This window comes from Python bivittatus, unplaced genomic scaffold (genome assembly GCF_059951505.1).
Source record: "Python bivittatus isolate LINGU-HERP-01145 unplaced genomic scaffold, Pbiv_v1 ctg000070_np1212, whole genome shotgun sequence".
Lineage (NCBI taxonomy): Eukaryota > Metazoa > Chordata > Lepidosauria > Squamata > Pythonidae > Python > Python bivittatus.
The window spans coordinates 50,902,171-50,926,140 of NW_028277034.1; the positions used below are offsets into that span (position 1 = coordinate 50,902,171).

Here is a 23,970-nt window from a genome sequence, read left to right on the forward strand (position 1 = left end):
TGGAGATCTTCCCTGTCACCCATGATCCCCAGCCATCCCTTGTGAATGCCACAGTATCCTGACAATGCTCTCTGGACATGCTCCCAGGCGCTTCCATCTTCCCACTGCCTCTGCTGGGTGGTGAAACATGAGTGGAGCTGGCAGTAAGGGAGCTACCATCACTAATTTCCTCCCAGTTTGCCAGCAAACTGGCACTCCTAGGTGGGTACTCTGGCAGGGCAGCAAGGGAAAGGGCAAAGGATCATATGCCAAAGGGAAGTGACAGCTCTCTCTTTAGAGGGACCCCCTTGTTTATTGGTTAAAACCAGAGAGAATGCTGTCAATTTAAAAAGATCAAATTTTGTACTGCTGAGCCCTGCAAATGCAGCTTTTTGCCAGGCAAAGCCCGTCTTTCCCCCACTTCTGGCTTGTCTCATGTAAGTGTGGCTAATTGGTGTGGAAGTTCAGTTCCTCCACCAGACACAGACAGGCACAACCACAGAGTGGAGAAAAGTGTGTGTGATCCTTTGACCTGTAGGGAGGAGGCACCAGAACATCACATTTTGCTTCAAGTGGTGTTGATGCTACTGAGAGAAGAAAAACATCTAGTAACCCTCAGTTGGAAGAAACTGGCTCTCCTTACAGGGCTAGGGCTCCCTCCAGGACAGTGTTTCTCAACCTTGGGAACTTTAAGATGTGTGGACTTCAACTCCCAGAATTCCCCTGGCTGGGGAATTCTGGGAGTTGAAGTCCACACATCTTAAAGTTCCCAAAGTTGAGAAACAGTGCTCCAGGAAGTAGTAGTCCTGTGTGTAGCATTCTTTCAAAAGAGCACTGAACCTGGACAAAGAGTGCTTCCCAAAGTGTGGATCGGGCATTATGGGATCAGATGCTTCTTCTGCAGCTTGAGCCCAAAGGTGCCATGGAGGACTGTGAAGTCACAAACGGCCTGACCTGGTCAATAGGGACTGGGCAGATCCTGGCACATTATCAATCACATCATGGAGGAAAGACTGGAGACCATGTCCACAGCCCACTCTGTGTTTGGAGAAGAGGCAAAGCCCTCATTTAAAACTGGAACAGCGAAATAGGACTTCAATGTCATGAGGACGAGTCAAACAAAAAATGGTTCACAGGCATCCTCGTGCCACAGATAGACAGGCGGGTAGAAGGGTCCTCTTGAAAACTGCCTATCAGTCACTCAATCTAATTGAATAAGCAGCAGCCACTCATTTCTAATGTGGAACAAACCTCCTGACCTCCTGACCTGATCATTGAAAATTGAAGACCAAATTTATCCCCTCCCCATTATGCACTTGTGATATACTCGGATTATGTGCCATCAAATTGGTGTTGACTCTTAGTGATACATAAACAGATCTTCTCTGGGATGATCGGTCCCCAACCTGGTCCTATTGGTCTTCCAAAGGTGCCTCCCCACCTCTTGCTGCTGGTCATCCTCTTCTTCTCTTTCCTTTCACCTTCCCCAACATTAGAGCCTTCTTCAGAGCGTTGTGTCTTCACATAAGTGTCTAACAACATCCTCTAGCCCAGGGATTCTCACCCTTAGCAACTTTAAGATGAGTGGACTTCAACTCCCAAAGTTCCCCAGTGAGCCATGCTGGCTGGGAATTCTGGGGCTTGAAGTCCACTCATCTTAAAGTTCCCAAGGTTGAGAAACACTGCTCTAGCCTTTCTTAAACAGCATTTTTTAAAATGCTGTCCCTTTAAAAAAATACATTTAATGCAATCTTGCCCTAATTTGGAGGAGTAGGTTGGGGAATATTTAATGGGTGTTTACATTGTTTAAAATACACCTGATGATTTATAAAAAAAAGGAAATGGCACAAGAGCTCTTCCCTTGAAAAATGCTAGGAGGTAGCCTGGTATTTCCTTTGTTTTGACAGAGTTTGCATAATGCAGGCAATGTAGCTTTTGCTGTAATTATGGTTACATAATAAATGTGCAAAAAAAAAAAAAAGATGAGAATATTCCTGGGCTGAGACACCAAAGGCTGTCATTTGAAGATGCAGGAAGAGGAAAGCGAAGCGGGTGGGGAGGGGGGAGAGTCCATCTTGCATATCCCCTCCCCAGCAAACTTTTAAATTAGAAAATTGACTCTTCTACTGAAAGATGGTATTGATAGTTGTGATATTATAGAGAGCCTTTGCCAAATGATGCTCAGATACCAATCCTACGCCTTTTCTTGATTCTGCTAATTATGGAACCTATCTCTTCTGAGAGATAATTCGATAAAGAAGGACGCCACAAGAAAACACCAGCTGGATCTGCAAGAGACTCAGAAGGTGACTAGCAAAACAGAGCCTATCCTGTTCTTGCATCTTTAGATAAACTTCTGCTTACCACATTTTGGGTTTCTGCAGGCCTGTGGAAAATTATTTTGCTGTTAAATATAAAGTGAGCAAATACAATTAAAAGAATCAGAATACAATTATCACGACTGGTCTAGTGATGATCAGAGTACAAAATGAATATTTCAGCAAAGATTCTCCGGCTCCCTTTGAAAGTTTCACCACTACAGGTTTAATGGATTATGTCACCATATTTGCAAGGGCAAACCTTCAGACTAATGGAACAACTTTGGAATGCTCTCACGGAGGACATTGAAAAGATGTGTAGCAATAACTACATGTCTGTTAAAGGCATAGCTGTTGGAGAATTTGAATAGCTCACAGTCCTACTGCTAGATTCTTGTTAACCTCCATTTTTTCCTTACTGGAATTGTTCATAACTGCTTTTAATATCTCCTTCTTTAAGAATTACCACCCATTATGAGCTCCTTTTCCCATTTAGATTCTTCTGCCATGAGATCCTACTTACCATTGCTCTGAGTTTATTAACATCTGCTTTTTCGAAGACCAGGATTGGTATTTGACTACTCTCAATTTTAGTTTTCCTTCTTAAGTAAGAAAGTCTAGCATTACACAGTCACTTCCCCCCAATGTTCCTGCAACTTCTGTTTCCTTGGCTGAGTCTTTCTTTTTGGTTGGGATCAAGGGAAGGAGAGCTGATGATTTTCTTGTGCTTTCTTCCACCCTGTGAAGAAGAAAGTTGTCAACAAGACAAGTCAGCGATTGCCTGAAAGACTCTGCATGGAAAGTTAGCCTGCCAACAGATGTTGGTATAATTAAGGTCTCCCCTCATTACAACTTCATGCCTTTTTGAAAGATTTGAAATTTGCTTTTGAAAGACATCACCCCCATCTTCTCTTGGCTGAGTGGGCCAGAGTTGCTACCCACAAGAGTATTGCTTTTATTATTCCTCCATTTTAACCCAAATGTTCTTTATGGCAATGCCAAGTTCATTCATCTGGATTTCTATTGTTTATTTTCATTCATTCATCCATCATATTTATACAGCACATTTCACAGCAAAGTGACTCTAGGCAGTGCACAAAAAAAATCATAAAATCAAAATATTAAAACAAGTACAATTAAAAACATCAACAACATTATTAATAGCAAGACAGTAGAGAAGATTGATGTTAAAAGCAATGCAGTCATCTCATTAGCTCACCATTTCCATGAGATCCCCAAGCCTGCTGACCCAGCCATGTTTTGAGGGCCTAATGGAAGGATATCAAGGATGGGCCAATTTCACCTCAGGGGAGATGATGTTCCACAGGGCAGGTGTCACAGCAGAAAAGGCCCGTCTCCTGGGTCCCGCCGGATGAAAGTGTTTTGTAGACAGGACCAGCAGCATACCTCTTCTGCCAGACCTAATGGGACAGGCAGATGTAATCGGGTGAAGGTGGTTCCTCAAATAACCTGGCCCCGTGCCACAAAGGATTTTAAAGGTCAAAACCAGCACCTTGAATTGGATCCAGAAGCAAACTGGCAAGTGATACATCTCATGGAGCAGAGGTGTAACATGTGCTATCCTAGAAGCACACATAATTGTCCATGTAGCCGCATTCTGCACCAGCTGAAACTTCTGGATGCTCTTCAAGGGTAGCCCCATGTAGAGTGCATTACAGTAATCCATTTGGGAGGTAACCAAGGAATGACTGACACTGAGTAGAGCCTCATGGTCTAGGAAGGGGCACAGCTGGCACAAAACACAATGCTGTACAAAGGCCCTCCTAGCCACGACTGCCACCTGGTCCTTGAGGAGGAGTTGTGAGTCTAGAAGGACCCCCAAGTTGTGCACCAGGTCTGTCTGGGGTAGTGCCACCCCATCCAGTGCCAAAGATAGTAAGTTCCCAGATCTGGAAAGTCCAAAAACCCAGAGCCACTCAGTCTTGCCAGGGTTCAGCTGAAGCCCATTGTTCCCCATCCAGGCCCACACAGCCTACAGGCACTGGGATAAGACATCAACAGCTTCGCTTAATTTGCCAGGGACAGAGAGGTATAATTGGGTATCATCAACATACTGACGATACCTCACCCCATGCAGATGGATGATCTCACTCAGCAGCTTCATGTAGATATTGAATAGGAAGGGGGAGAGCATCAAACAACCACTTGTTTGAAGCAAACAACCAAGCTCAGAGAGCACCAAGGACTACATAGTTCAACCCTGAGCTACAGATATTTTCTTCTGTTGGAATCACATTTGCCCTTTGGAATTAAGAGCTCAAGATCATCTTGTTTATTGCCTGTACTCTGAGCATTAATGTGTAGACCAGAAAGGTCACAAGCCAAAAGAAACACCATTTCATCAACAATCCACATTCTAGAGTACATGAGTATTTATCTGAGGTCCTGACTTCAGAGTTTTAATTCCCACCACCATGCCTCCCCAGATTCATTTAAAAGCCCACCTAATTGAACTCGCCATGCCATTTTTACCCATCCTTGGGAAGTAAAATCCATCTTGTGCCAACAGGCCATCATTTACATGCTTCAAACCATGCTTCCTCCCAGAAACCAAATCTACACCACTTGCATTGCCAGCCATGGACTTCCAAATTCATCTTTCCCTTTCCAGTCCTCTTCCATGAGAAGACCACCTGAGCCCTCAAGATCTTGATGGTTCCGTCTAAGATGTTTTAAAGTCTGCAGTGATACAGTTGTAGCTGTTTTTCTGCAGTGTCATTTGGGTTAAGTGTATTTTTGGCAATTCCACCATGTTATCTATTACCTCTGGTGTGAACATTATGTGCATCAGGTAGGTTTCATTTATCCAGAATGCATAAACATGGATTAAGAAGGAAAGGAAAAGTAGAAGCTTTGGTGCCATGATTATATATACTAATATAGTTTAAGAAATACCCCAGCAGATGGCAGCACTTGGTTGACCATCTTGGCTTTGGAAACTAAGCAGGGCCAGGCCTGCAGAATACTTGGAAGGGAGACCTCTAGGAAGTATCAGGGCTGTACTGTAGCCAGATTGGAAAATTGGGGGAAAAAAGAACACTCTTGGAAGATGACAGTGACAAACCTCTTCATATTGGTTCCAAGAAAACTATATGGAGGTTTCCATAAAGTCACTAGTTGTTCAGCTTTCCTTGAAGGAGACTTTACTTTAATCTAAGGGACATTTTAAGGCAACAGGCTTCCTGGTTTTTGGATTGTAAATCACATTTTAATTCCATGCATGAGGTCAATACTAATTTAAACTCTACCATATCTTGCAGTTTAACTCTGCAACATAATTACACTTTTGACTGTTTTTTAATGCATGTACTGTAAATAGGAATGATTTAATTTGATCCAAACAATGAAATGAAGATCATAAGTTTTCCCACATTTGATAGCAATCATCCTTTTCCCTCTTACAGAGTTTGTGCCTTTTAAACTTTCTTGCAGGTTCCATATCAGCATACCAAGGAGATGTTTAATAGGTGGACCTTTACCAGGATTGCAGCTCCTTGCCTGGAAAAGTTCCTCTTGTTAGATATCTGTGTAGTTCTTAGGAACAGGGGCACTGTATGAAGAGAAGCTGGCAACCCTAGTTTCTAGATTAGCCCGGGACAACATTTTTGCACCTACAGGGGGCAGTTTCCTAGCCAAAGATCACAGAGGGAAAAGCAGTGTCATAACAACTTCACGAGAAGATGGTGGAGCAACAGTTGTCAACACACTGTCTTCCCTTTGGAATTTTTAAATAAATACTTAAAGATGATTGGAGGTTGAGTGCACCAATTTTTTTTTTTTTCTCATCAAAACTGGTTGGAAACCCTGGATCATTTTCATCAGCATCACCTTGGGAGGCTCCAGGAGCTGTTAAGTAGGGGCTAGGGAATTGCCTGTGGGCCAAATTGCCTATCCCTGTTCTAGCACAAGCTGTTCTTCCTAAGACTGACTCGTTTCTCAACCTGTTGTGTCTTTTCTGCTGATCAAACAAAACTCATTAAAGTCCAGAGTAGGGTTCTTCTGTTGTTTATTCTAGGAGAACTAACTACAGTGAGTCTGCAAGAATGATCACATGTAGGAAACTGAGTAATACCAGTTCAATTCCACAGGCATGTTTAATCAATCAGTAATAGTGATAATCTGTGATGGAATGGAATTATGAAGGCCAGGCTCAGGGAGATAAACATTTTCTTAGCTCACCGGAGGAGCGTGGGAGCAACAAGAGGATGAGATTGGCACCTCCCTGAGGAATTCACACTTGTGGCTGGCTGGCTTGGGAGCTGGGGTTTCAGTCTGAGAAGATTCTTGCTAGAGGTTGTAGCTAATAAACATAGCTGAACTGAATCTGCATTGTCTCTTGGAGTTCCTTGGGCTAGGCCTGACATCAATCTTCCCAAGAAAATGTTTATCTCCCTGAGCCTGGCCTTCATAATTCCATTCCATCACATAATCTAACACAATCACAACTTTTGTTTTCAAAAAGTCCAGTTTCTCTCAACTTCTCAAGGCCTTTGGTATACTCATATTCAGTGCTGTTAATTTATTTCCTAAATAAGAGATTCTCAGACTGGGATCTACAAACAGTTTGGTCTTCCACAGTACAGGAGATCTGAATTTGCCCCTGCACTTGATTGATGTTTTCCTAAATACGGAAATGTGATGCTATTATGGCCAGGGCTGGATTATCTAGCAGATTTCCCAGAAGACTAAACACAAAAATAAGTTTGTTCACTTTGTGAGAAAGCTAAGACTGGTCTTATAAAGCTATAAGCCATTTGACGTATAGAATGAATGAAGACATAAAAACACAATGAACTGCAGAACATCACCAACAACGCAAGTTTCAGAACCACTGTTATACAGCTAAGAAAGTGTATGAATGACAGATCACTGCAGATACGTTATATAAATAACGCATCAATACATCCACATCTTTACATCTGGGATTGGTCGCCCATCAGAATGATCCACCGCCTGGAGTCATGTGCTGAGTAGGATGAAGGTGATGATAGATAGGTAGATGGATGGATGGATGGGTAGATAGGAGAGAGAGAGAGAGAGAGAGATCCTATTTGATATATTTGTTGTCCTCTGAATTCTGTGCAAGTTCAGGAATAAGAAAAATGGATAAGAAAAAATTAGCAGAACCTTTTGGCATGAGGTGGGTTACCCAATTCAGACAGGGATAAATTTGACTTAAGTAAACAGTAACAACTCATGTGAAATCCAGAGATTATAAATAGCGGGGTTATTATTGGAGGGGGTAGAATTATATTTAGACTTTTCCTTTCTTATATATATGATCAGGATATAACTATTGCACTGCATCATAATGGGGTTTGTTCAGTTTCAGCTTACTATGTTGTGGAAACCCAGTTTCTTAACCCTGGCTTACATGCACTGTGTGAAGCAGGGAAGTCTTAATTGATTAACCCATTGTTAAAGCACAATTTAATGTGATATTTGAGCTAGATGTCACAATTTCACTCATAGGTTTAATCTACACATTGTACTATGTAAAATGTTGCTGGTTTGGTTTTGATTAGTGTGTTGGTGTGAACCCAGATAATTATTATTTTATACAAGAAACGATGGTTACACTAGCCAAAGCTTGGAATAATACATGAACCATGTATTGCTGTCCTGAAATTATTTCTATATGCTAAGACATGGTAGTCCTTTGGGTATGAAGAAGACACCCTGTTGTGCAGAACTCATCTGTGAATACGGAGGTGATTCTGCAGTCCCAATCTGGAAGCGCAGAGTCTAGCACAATGGAAGTCCATTGTTGTTGTAGTAACTGTGGGTGTTATTCGCTCATGGTTTTCTATCAGTTTTTGGTGGTGCCTGTCTTCAAAGTTGATAGAGGCTTCATAGCACAGGGCCTGCCAGTGGGTTCTGTCAGCAGCCACAGCTTCCCTTGGCTGGATGTAACACTGGCATAGGGTTTCTTTCACAGCGTCTTTGTAGTGCTTGCATGGTCAACCTTGAGGTCTCTTCCCAGACTCCAGTACACTGTAGAGCAACTGGTGAGGCCTACGGTGGTCATCCATTCTGATGACATGTCCCACCCATCACATCTAGGCTCTGATCATCAGGGATTCAATGCTGGTGGACTCTGCGCAATCCAAGACCTCCAGGTTGGAGACCCGGTCTTGCCAATGAATGCCAAGGATGGAGCAGAGAACTCCAGTTGAAATTTCTCCAGCTGTTTGATGTGCCTTCGGTACAGAAAAAGGCTCTTTTTTTTACGAAGTCCCCTTACAAGACACATTCGAAACAATGGAGGAAAAAGAAAGGTGGTTTTGCTTGCATCTCTCCCTTGTTCTTTCATTTTAACCATCTATTATAAATGATCCTAAGACAACTAAATTGACACTTGAAATAACATAGCCACTTCTACTAATTAAATGTGAGCTGGATAGCATGACAGTGAAGTGTGTGTGTGTGTGTTGATTGATTGATCCTTCAAGTTAGACTTGAGTCCTGACGATAAGTCCCTGCAGTTTGCTTGGCAAGATTTCAGAAGTGGTTCACCCTTGCCTTCTTCCTAGGGCAGAGAGAGAGAGGGACTGCTCAAAGTCACCCAGCCGGCTTTGTGCCTAAGGCAGGACTAGAATTCTAGTCTCCTGGTTTCTAGTCTGGTGCCTTAACCACTACATCAGACTGGCTCTCAAGTGGATACAAAACTGGTTCAAAAAACATACTTGAGAGCAGTGCTGGCTGGGGAATTCTGGGAGTTGAAGTCCACACATCTTAAAGTTGCTAAGGTTGAGGACCCCACTCAAGAGAGTGCTCATCAATGGTTCCTCTTCACATTGGAGGGAGGTGTCAAGTGGGTGCCACAAGGATCGGTCCTGAGCCCTCTTCTCTTCAACTTTGTTATTAAAATGATTTAGACAAAGAGGCAGAAGGAATGTGTCTCATATTGGTAGATGACACAAACTTGAGAGGGATAGCAAATACCCTGAGGACCAATTTGGTGTAATGGTAGAAGGCACCAGGCTAGAAAGTGGGAGATCATGAGTTCTAGTCCCACATTAGGTGCAAATCCAGCTGGGTGACCTTGGGCCAGTCCTTCTCTCTCAGCCCTAGAAAGAGGAAGACAAGGGCAAACTACTTGTGAAACCTTGCCAAAAAAACTTTAGGGACTTGTCCAGGAAGTTGCCAGGAGTCAAGACTGACCAAAAGCACACTAATAATAAGCAAATACTCTAGAAAGTTAGAAAAAAATTCCAAATGATATGGATCATAAATGCAAGATTATAATTGAAGCCTGCTCCTAATGAGTGCATTACTTAGCAAAGAAGCCGTCTACTCATGAATAAAGTTATAGCTATTTTTGAGCTGAAGGAAGCACTGAGTGATGGACGAGCTCAGTTTTGTATTACGGTGCTTCCTACGCCAGCAAGACTTGTCCTCATTTGCTGAATCATATCCACTGGCAGATTTATAGTCTAACCTGAAACTCAATCCAGCTAAGACAGAATTTGGAACTGAAGTTCTTTTGGCCAGAGGAGGCATTTAGCCTGGCTAGATGGGGCTGGCCTTCTTAAGAATCCAATCTGCATAAGTAGGTGCTGCTAATTTTGTGGTTAACAAGGGATAAGTCTTGATTCAATGGTCCAGATAAATAAAGATGCCCTGTTTTTCTCATTTTCCTGCTGTGCAACTGGAATCAAGGTAATTAAGGGAAGATGGGAGTGTTTAATGCTGCCTCAAGCATTCTCCCACCTTGATTCCTTCATCATCTCTATAGATAGGACCAGGCAGCTGTGAGTGGTCCTTCCTTGGCACTCTTCTCTGCATTGGCTGATCTCCCTCCATGGCCACAGCATTAACTTTTATCAAATTAATATTTGTAATAAGGAGTTCCAATAATTCCCCCAAATGTAACAAGAGGTTCCTGTGAGGCACCTCAGCAGATCCTTGGATTTGCACACCTTGAGGTTATACGGTACACAGGGAGAATGATTGCTTAACATTAATGCCATGCATTTTCTAAAAAAAAAAAAAAACAACTATATTTTTTTCTATTAGTCTGCATTCAGTTTACAGAATAACTTGTGTTTGAAATTTATTTCAGAAGAGAAGAGGATTTCAGGAAAATTTTCAAGTATAGAAATGGGTGTTCTGACTCACTTAAGTTCTGGGGTGAATGTCCTGTCTTTCACTGTGTGATTTTTTTTCTGTAACAGCCTACAATTTCCTACCTCCTACATCAGTATTTGTCAACCTTGGCAACTTTAAAATGTGAGGACTTCAAGGCTGGCTGGGGAATTCTGGGAGTTGAAGTCCACACATCTTAAAATTGTCAAAGTTGAGCAACACTGTCCTACATGTTTCAACTGATCCCACGGGAGACCTCAGGAAGAAACTCCTTGCATTGGGCTTTTCTAGAGTAGAAGATGTGGAAAGCCAGTCAGTGTTAGCCCGTTAAGGTAGACTGGACTAGGAAACGGATGCCACGTAGGTTGGTATTACTTTTATTGTAAAGTATTGTAAAGGTGGTAGCAGAATCTTGCAAGAATGCTCTCCCCCCCTCCCTTTATCTTCATGTGAACCAAGGAGGAGCTTGTTTGAGACATTTTCTCACATTACATTCTTGGCCCGGGTCAGGCCTCTTTCATCTGACCTTGCCTTGGTAGTGTGTCTTCTTCCTGTCCCTCAAGGCCATTCCCTTTATCCTCTACAAATCACTTCAAAAACCACATAAAATAACCCCAACAACAATAGCACTTCCACCACCTAAAAGAAGACAGCCTACTCAAAAGCACCACCAAGAGAAATTAGCAAGAAATTCTCAAGTGCACTGAGAAAGAGATGGAGAACCTGTTGCTTCCTTCTCAGAGTAAGAAATGTGTTTGAGAAATTGCCAGGAAGCATCACTTTTTATCACCTTTGCTTGCTGAACTAACTGGAGAAAACCAGATTTAGATACTGAATAGCTATTTTGATTTGGGCTACAGTGTTTGAATCTAGAATTAGATCAAAATTATAACTCCACATAGTTTTTAAAGGCAGAAAGCCCTGTGAGCTCTGAATGCTAGATAAAGGTTATAGAAATAAAGGAAAAAATTAAAATGATCTTGGGTGAGGGTGGGGGTTAATATCCTTGCAATTTTAACCACAAGTGAGCTGCTATCAGCCTGCTCAGCTATGTAGCCAGATCAGTTTTCATTCCATGAATAGACATGTAGCAGCTGTTACCTCATCAAAGGCTGAAACCTGATCTGGAAGCAATCATTGTGTGGTCAGGGAGAACACGCAGTGAGACTGTCAAGTCGCAGCATCCTTTTGCATTTCAGTTAGGTGAGTTAGTCTGGAATCCATGAAGGATGTACATGAGAGGTCCACAACTTTTCTAGACTAGGAGGCTGAGTTGGAGTTTTGAGAAAGTCCTGGGCACCTTCTCAGAATGGCGCAAAGCACACACTTCCCAGAAGGAAATGTCATGTAATTTATTCAAGGACCTGTGTATATGACAGAAGTGGGACCCAAGTCCCCACTTAACATCCATTAATGCCACATCATTTCCATTACCTGCCATTCAAAACCCAACCCAGTATCTACATGGCCACACAGTTCCATATGTGGAGCACAGCATGAACCAAGGAATCTTGCCATGCCTTTGCCTTCCCTCGCACAACTTGTATGATTACAAGTGTAAAAACCACTTCCTCCCTCCCTCCCTCCCATTCCTTTATTTTTGTTTTTGTGCTCTTCCATACACTGCAGCTGGGAATGGCTGATACCAATGGGGACATGGGGATGAATCTGCAAAGATCCCCATGTGGAAGTCTCTATTTGTACTTTGCTCTTAGCTATAATGTAACTTATCTAATCTGGGCTAAGTATGTCGTGTCATTGCAGTTCACAAACCATGATTTATGTCTTAGCATATATGCCAACTCACTAAATAATACTTACTAAATAAAACAAACAAGCCATGGGTCAGTGCAGTGTAGGAACCCATGAAACACCCCAAATATCTATTCACAAATAAACAAACAAAAACCCTCCTATCAATCACAATGACCTTGCCCCATTTTCTTCTCCATTTACTGTGCTATTTCACTATCCAAGCCCTTACGGTTACCTTACCTTACCTTTGTCCCCCTACTGTTATCCTATGATCCAACTGCCCCCCCAACACGCTGCCTCTATTCCCTACCGATTCCCACCCACCAGCCGTCCTGATCTCTCCACCACCCCCACCAACCTCTTCCTGATCAATTTGTTGATTCCACACACACCCATTTACAAGGCTGTGGCTGTGGCCCTGTTTGTTCCAGGTAGCTTTAAATAGCTTTATAATTGCCACAAGAAGCACCTAGAGATGCCCCAGTGCCCCCTTACATCACATTGGAGACCCCAGATTTAAATCACTGTTTATAAAATAAGATAAGCATGGCCAGATTTGGTTAGTATTTCAGTAGGAGATTACCAGGAAATTCTATTGCCATTGACTAGACTGGATAGTGAAAAATCATTCCAATTCCTTAAAGGAGATTGGAGGAACCAGAAACTTTTAGTGCTGAGAAGAGAAGGCTAAGGAGGGATGTGAAAGAACTCTTCAGACTCTTGAAGATTATCATGCAGAAGAAGATCAAGACCGTTCTCCATTGATACCTATGGAATAACGGTATTAAGTTTCAGGAAGGCAGATTCTAGCTGAATGTCAGGAAGAATGTCCTAATGGTAAGAGCTGTGCAACAGTAGACCCAATTATCTAGAGAGATCGTCAGCATCATCAAGGGACAGGAGTGTTCAGTTATGGGGACAAAGCCAATGACGCTGGCATATTTTTGTACCATCTCACAGACTGGAGGAAAAGAAATTAAACTCACCTTTCTGCATATGTTCTAAAACTGGAGGTAAGATACAGTCATCATGACTGGTAGCATTCATGGCAGTGAATATGTATAAGTGCTTTCATGCTCTTTTAAACTTGCCCAAGTTGGTGGCAATTAGATGTTCACTACATCCAAAGATGAAAGTTCCATTTAGGTATCATAGTTAATAGGTATGTGGCATTACTTTTTCGGTTTTGATTTTTAAGTGTAAGCTAGTAGCCACAGTTACATGAATCTTCTTGCAACCCAGGAAAATAATATTTTAGGATGAGATTCCGGAGTAGTTCAACCAACCTGCAAGATAAGCTAGCATTTAATGGCCCATTGTTTGCCTCTGTGGGCCAGCAAATAAAATACTTAGCACGACTCAAGCTGGATCCTGCGGCAAAAGAAAGCCGTCAAGCGTGATGGTATAACAGCACTGCAGAAAAAGGGAGAGAGAGACAGGCTTGCATTAATGTTTGGCACTGGTGTTACATTTGGTTTGGTCAAATCAAAATACAGAATTGCATTGCCAGTCTGAGTCTGAATTAAAGGTTGTCAGAAACTAGTTTAGGCAGAATTCCAGGTTTCCTAGCAGTTTTTGCCCTTTCAATAACAGCCTGATCTTAAGATATTGGGTAATTCTGCATGTCTTGATGCTCCAAATCTTTTCACTTGCTGTTTACAGACTAAGATGCTTCTAAAGAAATAGGATGTTTAATGATTTGGTAGCCTAACCTAGTTCGCTTTTGCAGTTCTTTATTTTTAACACAAGTTTAAGCCAGGGGTTGTTTTAGCCATCATTCATTGATTAAGCCACAACTGGGATGGCTCACACATCACACTAAGCTGTAAATCATGGTTTACAAATCACAAGACCTGGCTTCATGCAACATGTTAAGCTACAAGCAAACCCCAAGCTAAAAATTCAGCTTGTTTAACCCCAATTTACTGAATAAGCACAACTGGCTGGATTTGTATAAGCCACAATTCTCATATCATCATACAGGTAGTCCTTGACTTACTACCACAATTGAGACCGGAACTTCTGTTGCTAAGCGATTCAGTCATTAAGTGAGTCGCGCCCAATTTTGTGACCTTTTTTGCTACGGCCATTAAGCAAATCTAGCTTCCCCCATTGACTTTGCTTGACCCTGGGATGCTGCAGCCATTGTAAATACATGCCAGTTGCCAAGTGCCAGAATTTTGATCACATGACCATCAGGATGCTGCAACAGATGTAAGTGTGAGGATTGGTCATACATCACTTTTTTCAGCACTATCGTAACTTTGAACGGTCATTAAACAAATGGTCATAAGTCAAGAACTACCTGTAGTTGGGTTCACTCAATATGCTAAGCCAACACCTGAGCACACTGGGGCTTAGTCAGTAAGCCGAATTGCAATGCATAAAGCTGGCCACTGCCTTTCTGAAGCTAAGAAAGTGAAAATGTTAGCAAATTAAGTTCCTTGCACACATTACATTTCCCAATAGGCTTTCTTCCAATGTGAATTCCCAGATAACAGTAGAGGGCAGGAAACACTGCTCCCTGAATATCTGAATGGAGAAAAAAGCATATCAATAGGGTGACCAGTGCATGCAAATAAAACTGGTCTGTTCTTGCATTTCAATCTTTATTATGAATACTTTATTCAGCAAAACTTTCCTTACTGTATGCACCACAGTATAACCACCAGCTGTTTTAAGGTCACAAGCACAGTCTGTCCAAAGGCAAGCAATTTTAAATGTGCACTTTTGTTGCAAATATTGTAATGTCTTCTTTCCACCCAAATATATACACACACACACACACACACACATATATACACACACTTCCTTGTGATGACATAATGCAGCATGGCAACAAAGCCTCTCTGAATAGCTGGTCGTGATTAAAAATAACAATAGAGTTACTGGATCTGGGCTGCATGAATGCAGGTATCCACCAGGTGGCACCAAAGGGATTTTCTTTTAATCTGTTTCCTGCCATCTAATGGCCATCTGTATTTTTGCAGCCCAGACCTGTGGCCATGATTGAATTATACAGTAGCAAAACAATTATCTCTCTGGGTTATGAAGATAACCTTCAGGCTCCTGGAAAACCCATTTATGCTTGTCCTTGCTAATCTGCTCTAAGCCAGTTTAAAATTATCAGCTGCCAGAGGCCTGCAGGAAATGCTGTCCTTCTCTTGTTTACAGGAGATATTTAGGGGAGCCTGTTTCTTTTCTTTGATGGCACCTTCCCTACAAATATTTACAAACAAGGGTGTTCCTTTTCACTTTCAGACGGCATTTGTCAAAATCCATCCACAGTCCAACCAATCAATGCTTGCCCTTGTGACAACTCTTTTGGGATGTCTTTTCTTTTTATGATTTTCAGAAAGCAATCCCCAGAAGTGGTCAAACTGAGGACTCGAAAGGTGCCGGTTTGTGGATTTTATTGAAGCCTGTCCAGGACTTCAATTCTGTCATACCAAGACACTGAAACCCACAATTCGATTTGATCTGTGGCCTGCTTCTTTTAATCTGATTTGTGGTACGCACGCACCGTTCCCGTCAGCAAAAATACTGCAAGGGATCCTGCCTGTCAGACTGTGTCTCTGCAAAGAAAGAATGCCTAATGTCCAAATAATCTGTAAACAGGAGCAGGCTCCCCTTTTCAGGGTCTCTGCGCTGCCAACTTGAGCAAGACATTACAGGGCTGAAGCGTTCTCCAGCGTTGACTCTCCTCTGCAAAGCTGCATTTTTGGGGGAGGGAGCAACTGAGTTTCAGGATGGCTGGAATGTGGAAATGCCACCAGGTTGCATAAGATATAGCTGTTGTCTACAGACGTGATTATTCCCGAGAAAAAGAACCATTCATGGCGGTAGGTAGAAATCAGAAAATGGCTGGGTTACAGAGCCGGCACCAAGGGGAAAACTAAAGGGCCTAATTTTTGATTTTGTTAAATTTATTGTACCACAATGGTGCAAACATTAGGACTAGTTTCCTGGTGATTGCCCAATAATGCAATTAGTTTCTGAGGATGTATTGACAGTATCTTCAAATCCCATTGCTTTTAAAGGCTTGGGAGCACAGACTGGTTGAAAAGTGATCAACTTTATAGGGTATAGAAAATAAACCAGAACTAGTTTTTACCTTCTTTCTTTTTTTTTTAAGTTACTCCTCCTATGCTTGTAACAGCCACTTGATCTATAAACGTTAAGCAATGAAACAGGTATCTTCTCCTTTCCATACAAGGGAGTTTCCTCCCTTTAATTTCTCAGTATCTGTTTACTATTAAAGGTAGCATTATTAAAAAAAACTGGCAATCCACCCTTTATTTTTCTTGGCCCTGTTTCAGTATCAGATGGAACCCTAATGGCTCAGTGCAGCCAGTTATTGGCTGTGCTTGTGTAAGATGCTGGCTATGGTTAACTTAGTCATTCTTTTACTGAGTTAAGGCAGTAACGCATGACGTCATAATCACAAACTACCCAAATTTTAACTTACGGTGAAGTTATCCATTATCTATTAAAGATAATAGAATTGTAGTCATAGAAGCAGCCATTTAGACCATGAACTGAACCCTTAGCTCAGATATGTATTTGCCACAGAATTGCAGAATCAAAAATTGGAAGGCAACTTAAAGGTCATCTAACACACTGTTTCTCAACCTTAGGAACTCTAAGACGTGTGGACCGCCACTCCCAGAATTCCCCAGCCAGCCATGCTGGCTGGGGAATTCTGGGAGTGGAGGTCCACACGTCTTAGAGTTGTCAAGGTTGAGAAAGACTGAACTAATTCAACCCTGTGCTCAGCCTAGGATCTGCTAAAGCATTTGGACAGATGGCTTTTTAGCCTCTGCTTGAAGACCTCTGATAAAGTGGAATACACCACTTCAGAAGGCAGTCTTTTCCGCCAGTTAAATAGTATTTAGCCTTAGGAAATTCCTCCTAATATCTAACCTGGATCTAATTTCCTGTAGTTTCAACCCACCGGCTTTGGTCCTGTCTTCTGGGGTGACAGAGAACCCATTAGCCTTTCATAAAAGATTGTTTGAAGAATGATGAAGTAGCACCTTTCTTTTAAAGGCCTGTTAGTTTTCATTCACCTTTTCTGCTTCTGGTGGGAATCCGTTATACCCGTCAAGCTAATGAAATGCCATTGAATCGACTCAATTCCTGGTGACTCCACCGAAAAAGACCACAAAATGCATGTATTTTATTTTTAAACCATTTACACAATCATTTAATGTTCTCCTACATTCAATTATTAGATTTTAAAACGTGCTGCTGTATTCCACCGCTGATCAAAAAAACGTTTTTTCCCTCCCCATGAGGATGATCCGGCTTTTAAAACTGAGCCTCCCCCGAGGCCACTTTGAATTCATAAGATCTTAGAGTGGCATCCGTAGGAATCAATAGGAATCAATCCTTTAGGTAGGATTTCAATACATTTATTGTTTTCACTCAACTGCACCAGCCTTTGGTTGCAATTTTTCTCTCTAGCACAAAGATCTTCTTTTTTCATTCCTTCATCCTTTTTAGCTTTTCCAAGCACGGCGATGATATTGGTTTGCAACATTCATGCCAACTTAGCCAACTGCCAAAGATTTTGGTCTGAGTGGTATTCAGGGGAGGAGAACCTTAATACTGTTTTGGCAATCTGCTTTTTATCTAGTGGCAGAAGCTTCAGGCCTTTTCACATACTATCAGAGATACGTGAAAGTCCACACATTCTGCATTTAATTTATTTAAATAATACCTAATCCATCTGTCAGGGAGCATAACTCCCCGCCCCAGCATGGCACTTTGCAATAAAGTACATGCCACAGTTACAACATGGCAGCACATTAAAGTTAGTGAAAACTAGTAGCCGGTAAAGATATTGTCAAGCCAGATATCTTAACCAAAGGCAGACTGGAAGAGAAGAATACAGGATTAAGGTTTTCTTTAAAATATTAGCTGTAGGTATTTGCTTGGGAGGGAATCCCAAATAGTACTGCCAAGAACACTCACTCTGCTTTAGAGTATAGATTGCAAATATCGATGTTTTATATATTTTGGATCTGCTTTTGGGGGGTTGCAAAGAAAAAAGCTGGGTTTAATGAATCAACCACAGTGGGCTGCATTTGCACAACATGTTATATAAATTGAAATAAATAAATAAATAGAAGTTAAGCTATGAGCCTCCATTCACAAACTACAGTGGCTGTATTCACACAATACCAGAAGCCCAAACCAGTAAACCACATGATGACATAATGTATGATTCAAATCAGGGGATAATGAAATAACAGAAGAACTTTCATGTCTGTGGGAGCAGTGGTGCAACACCATTGCAGAACTGAAAACTTTGAAGCCTACGGAGTATCACTTATATATGACATAAGCACCCTCCTGCTTCAGGTAGACCTTTTGTAGACCAAGCCAAGAGTCTTACTTACTTACACACAGACAACGCCCCCACAAAGCCACCAGGACCTTCCAAACAAAATAGAAACTGAACTCACAATTCATTCCTATACATATTTATTCAGAAATAGATCCCAGAGGCATTGAGGGATACAATTTTAATAGTCAGGTTGAAGACAAAAACTGAGAACTAGTGTAGTAATGCCCACACTAGGTCAGCAATGAAATATTGTTTGAAACAGAGACACACTTTTCTTGGAAGGCTGGTGCACGAACAATAGGGTAGCACAATAGATTTTCCTCCTCTGCACTCCAGTTCTCTATTCCTGCAGATCATGTACCTGGCTAAACATCTGCATTTTGGATGAGCGTTAACTCTGCTGCCCTTCGCTGGCAGACTCTCTCTGCAGCAAGTCGTTCCCTGCAGGATCTGAGAATCAGGGAATAAATATGCCTCACACAAATGGTGTTTGAACAGCGGCGGTGGGGAGATGGGGTGGTTTTTCTGTATTCTGGTTGGACATCCTTAGCTCCCCACAGTCTTTTTACAGCCTGTAATGCTCATCATGGCGAAATTCAGCAGCACAGATTTATTCTTTGAGAGCAAAACAGATAGGACAATCTTTGCTAGGGTAATTCAGTCCTGCAAGGCTTAACCTACGTGTTTTGCTCTTTAAGAGCAAGTCCAATGGGGGCTCCCAAATATTCATGCCTTGTTTCACAAGCGATGGCTCACTCATGCGCTCGTGGTTTCATTCGGCACAGGACATCCGCGGCTGTTCTGCCGTGGGCTATCAACTAAAGCAGCGATGGCAAGCCTTTTGCACTTGACGCATCAAAAAGTCGGAAAACGCCTACCTTGACTCTGCTGGCGCGTCACACACCACCCCTGGAACAAAAGAGAAACAATCCTTTACATATTCATTTATTTTTTAAAAATACAGTCCAATCATATGCGGTGCTATGCATTGTATAAAGAAACGTCAAATAATTACAAAAATGAAATACGAGTAAAACAAACTCAGTTTCTTTGGCAACTCAAAGAGGGAGAACAGTTGTTGTCGGGTGTGGGTGAATGCGGGCGTGTCACCCAAAACGTCATGGCCTGTCACCTTTGACACCCGTGTCATGGGTTCACCATCACTGAGCGAAAGGATCAGGAAATCAGGAGCAAAGAGGCTCTGACAGGCAGAAGTGGAAACGAAAGGGAAGCCTTGCAGCTCCAGAGATAAGATGGGATTGAATGCCTTGGAGAAAAGGTGGCATGTTTTGCAGCAAGCGGAGGGATCCTGGGCGCAGCCCTCTGAAAGCGAAGTGAACCCTGTTCTAATCCCTGGGATCAAGAGCATCACCACCCTACTTAGAATAAGGTTCTGGCTTAGTGAGCTCAAGTTGTCTCTAAACCACGGTTCATGATTTAGCACGTCGTGGGACCCCAACAGTGGCTTGGTTTAAGCAGCACACTAGGGTGTCTGTGAATCCAGCTAGGGGACTTATTTCTGCATACAACCCCCCAACAATCCCCTTGATGCACCCTCAGCCAGAGGTGAGTCCCATTAGAAGGAGAGGCACTCGAGGGTGTCTGCATTTGGGATCCACTGGGTAATGTGTAACTCCTTTGTAAATGTTACGCATGGGACGCTGCTGTTTCCTCCCCTCTCTCCATGGCAGCCTCCTTACCTTCTCTGCTTTCTGCTATTTAGGAACAATGGAAGAAAAATACGCAAATCCTCTCCTTCCAGCTTCATTGGCAGAGAAGGGGCAGTTTTATATATTTCTTTTCCCGAACGCATTTAAGGAAGGCGCGTGAGAGATTTTACTCTAGAGAACGAAAGAGAGAGGGGCAAAAACCCCAAGGAAAATAAAGCTAAAAAGTTTTTTTGTTTTTTTTTAACTTCCCTGAAGGCAAGATACTAACGCTTCTCTCTTTGAACAATCTCCTTGCCTCGCCCACAGTTTGACCTCAGTTTGGGAATATCTGAAAAACAGGTCAGAGAGATTTAAATTAAAAAAAAAAGTGTGCGGCTGGAGCGGAGGCGGGGCCAAGGCGCGGAGAGGCGGGGCCCCGAGGTGGGAAAGTGGGCGGGGCCACGAAGAGCAGGTGAAACTGACTCCGGGCTGAACTTCGCTCGGCTGAGGCGGCTCCCGGCGCCGGGCGGCCACCGGGGTGGTTTCTGTTCCTGGGCGTCGCGGGCGCGCGCAGCCTTTGCCCGGCGGGGGCCGGAGCTGCCCAGGGCGGGATGGCTTGACGGCGGCGAGCGCGCGGGGTCTGCCGGCCAGCGGAGGTGAGCGACTCCCCGCCCGAGCCATGGCGCAGGAGCTGAGCCAAGCCGAGCTCCTGGACTTCCTCTGCCAGGCGGGGGGGCGAGTGGCCAATGCCGCTTTGCTGGGCCACTTCAAGCGCTTCTTGCGCGACCCCGAGGCGCCCCCGGCTCAGCTCCAGCGCCGCCGGGAGCTCTTCAAGGGCTTCGTCAACTCCGTGGCCACCGTGAGGCAGGACGGGCCCGGCGCGGCCAAGTACGTGGTGCTCAGGAAGCGGTACCGAGACCTGGTCGGGGAGGAGCCCAAACCCGCGCCCAACGACGGACGAGCCGCCGAGCCGCCGCCGCCGCCGGCTCAACCTCGCCGGCCGCTGCAGCCCCCCCAGGCCGGGTGGGAGCGCGCGGGCAGGGCGCACGGCGCCGCTTGCCGCGGGGCAGTTCCCGGACCGCGGCGAGAAGCGGAGCGCGCCGGTCAGTGCTCGGATGGAGAACTCGCGGCGGGCTGGCGGGCCGGCAGGTGCGTGCCCGGCGTTCCTGGGGCTGCAGCGGGGCCTCCGCTGCCTGCCAGCCCCGCCGTGGGCTGCCTGGGAAGCCTTTCGGTACCGTGCGCCCTGGCTGGAGATGAAAATTGTCGCCGGCCGCACCTCGCGGGGACAGCCGCCCCGGAACCGCTGCCCCTGCAGGAAAGGGCGCAGCAGTCGAACGGCCTTCGTCTACCCGTCGGAGAAATGGGCGCGCTTCCAAGTGCCGGCAGTGCCCAGCAAAGGATTCGGGATTGGATAGTTACCCATCATTCTGCCCTCCCCGAGCTTTTCCCACCTCTGGAAGAGGAGGCCTGCCTGGTGAAAGACTGGCCTCAAAGCTCGAACCGAAGTGCCTGCCCCCCTAGTGGCTCCCGGGATCCCCAACTCAGGCCAGAACCCTCAGAGGCCTGGCAGGACCCCCCAATGCCAGTCTTCCGCAGCATCCGATGCCAGCTTTCCTTGCAGGACTTGGAGGAGCACATTGAGCAGGAAAGCTCTGCCAGTGAAGAGGGCAGCAGCACCAGCAGGGACAGCAACTCCCACGAAGGGGAAATGGGCAGGGGGAATGGGTGCATCGGAAACTCAGTGGGTTGCGAGGGCCCTCGGGGCATCCCTCACACCAATGGTCTGGTAGTGCCACTTGCCCAGGCCAGCCAAGGCCACAAGAACGGCAAGTCCCCTCCGTGTGTTGCCTTGCTTCACCGGATCGTTGGGAGAGCTGCCACTCTGGGCAAAGCAGAAGGCAGTGATTCCAAGTGGCAGCGCAAGGATCCATTGAAGTCGAACCCAAGGAAGATGAGCGGACCACCATCCCCAAATCTGGATGCCCCCTTAAGTCCCCGGTTAGTTCCTAGACAAGGACCCTTGACAAATGCCCCATTTGTAGAAAGGCTGGCCCCTAGCCCAGAGGGGTCTGCTGAGCACAGGTCTTCCTTGGTGCCCCTGGACGCTCGAGAACACGCCTGGCTGGTCAAGGTGGCCACGGGCTCCTGGATGCAGGCCTGGGCGCTGCTCCGGGAAGATCCGCACCTTGCCCTCCGCAGGGACTTCATCTCAGGCTTCACGGTGCTGCACTGGTTGGCCAAGCACGGGAATGCCCAGGTGCTGCAAGACTTTGTCACGGGTGCCAGGGAAGCAGGGATTGTCCTGGACGTGAATGTCAGGTCTGGTTGTGGTTACACCCCCCTGCACCTGGCGGCCATCCACAGTCACTCCCTGATCATCAAGATCCTGGTGCAGAAGCTGCGGTGCCGGACCCAAGCCCGGGACTGCAGCGGCAAGAAGCCTTGGCAGTACTTGAGTGCCAGTGTCTCTGGAGAAATATGGCAGCTCTTGGGGGGCCCTCGAGGCAGGACTATCTTCCCGGCTCATCCAATCATCAGAGCCTCCATGGCCGCCTCTTCTGCTTCCCCAGCCAGGAAAGTTAGCAGAAAGTCCTCCTTGGCAGCCTACTTGAAACCTCAACACATGAAATGGAAAAGGGGGAGCAAGTGCCCCCCCTTACAGGAGACGGAGGAATACAGTGATTAACAACTGCTGTTGTGTCCTTGGAGCAAGGCAAAGTATGAGGAACAAGGTCTCCAAAGATCTTGTTGGCCCAGCCTCTTTTCGAGTCCAACAGCTGCATTTGGGGAGAAAGTGGACGAAAAATGGCACTTTATTCCTGAACATTTATTTTAACTGGGATGGGGAGAATCGCTTTACAACCCTCCCACGGGAGCTTGAGTCCATCCTGGGAAATGCTCTGGTCGAGTGGACTTCTCTGGCAGCCTCGGGTTACCTGCTCCATGTCTGTCGCTGAGAAACTGCACTTTACCTTCTTTCTTGTGAAAATGACTGGTGAAAACAAAGGTGGTCTCTCTTGAGAGCTGGTATTGAAAGGTAGGGGGAGAATGATGGTCAACTCTGAAATCCATGTTGGCTTTGAAGCATGGGAGGGGCTTTATGCAAGGACTTTTAGAGTTGGGTATCTGGAGAACGGGAGGAGGGCAGGTCGCCCCTGAAACTACAATGACAGTATTGAAAATGCCGCATAGGGACCCAAGATGACAAAGAAGGATGTCATTTGCACTCTTCCCTTGCCATCTATGATGAATTATTATGGTTTGCCTTTGGGAACGTGTTGAAGAGATGGGTGGACTGGAATGGCTTAATTAGGTTGGTTAACCTCATTGCAAAGAGCTTTAAACCTTAAAAGAAAAAGGCCCAGAGGTTAAAAGAGACAATGAAATCCAGCCACTTGGGGGCTAAAAAGTGACCAACAGAAACTTGATTTTATTTTATTACTTTGTAAGGCCTGTTAATAAACCTTATTGCTGCTGACATATATTTTCGCATCATCGTGTTTACATGACGGTTATTTTCTTTTATGGCACAGCCACCTAAAATTAGGCTGGAATGGAATGTTTGGATGTGCTTCTAAGGTTAGAATAGACCACTGTTTCTCAAGCTTGGTGACTTGAAGATATGTGGACCTCAACTCTCAGAATTCCCCAGCCAGCCATGCTGGCTGGGGAATTCTGGGAATTGAAGTCCACACATCTTCAAGTTACCAGGGTTGAGAAACCCTGGCAGTGGAACCTTGTAAATGTTGGAGAGAAGCTGAGCCACAGATTGATTTTCTCACTGACATACACTTAGTGAAGAGACTGG

General features: G+C 44.5%; 1 protein-coding gene and 1 pseudogene across 1 annotated transcript; one reads left to right on the forward strand and one right to left on the reverse strand.

The window, feature by feature from the left end:
* Nucleotides 1-2,992: 2,992 nt before the first annotated feature.
* LOC148216896 (uncharacterized) lies at nt 2,993-5,276 on the reverse strand (annotated as a pseudogene).
* A 15,380-nt stretch (nt 5,277-20,656) lies between these two features.
* On the forward strand, nt 20,657-23,660 carry SOWAHB (sosondowah ankyrin repeat domain family member B). The gene has a single exon (XM_007426598.4). It carries the CDS (start codon nt 20,842-20,844, stop codon nt 22,846-22,848), a length of 2,007 nt encoding a protein of 668 aa, XP_007426660.3. The 5' UTR covers nt 20,657-20,841; the 3' UTR covers nt 22,849-23,660.
* The last annotated feature ends 310 nt before the right edge of the window (nt 23,661-23,970 follow it).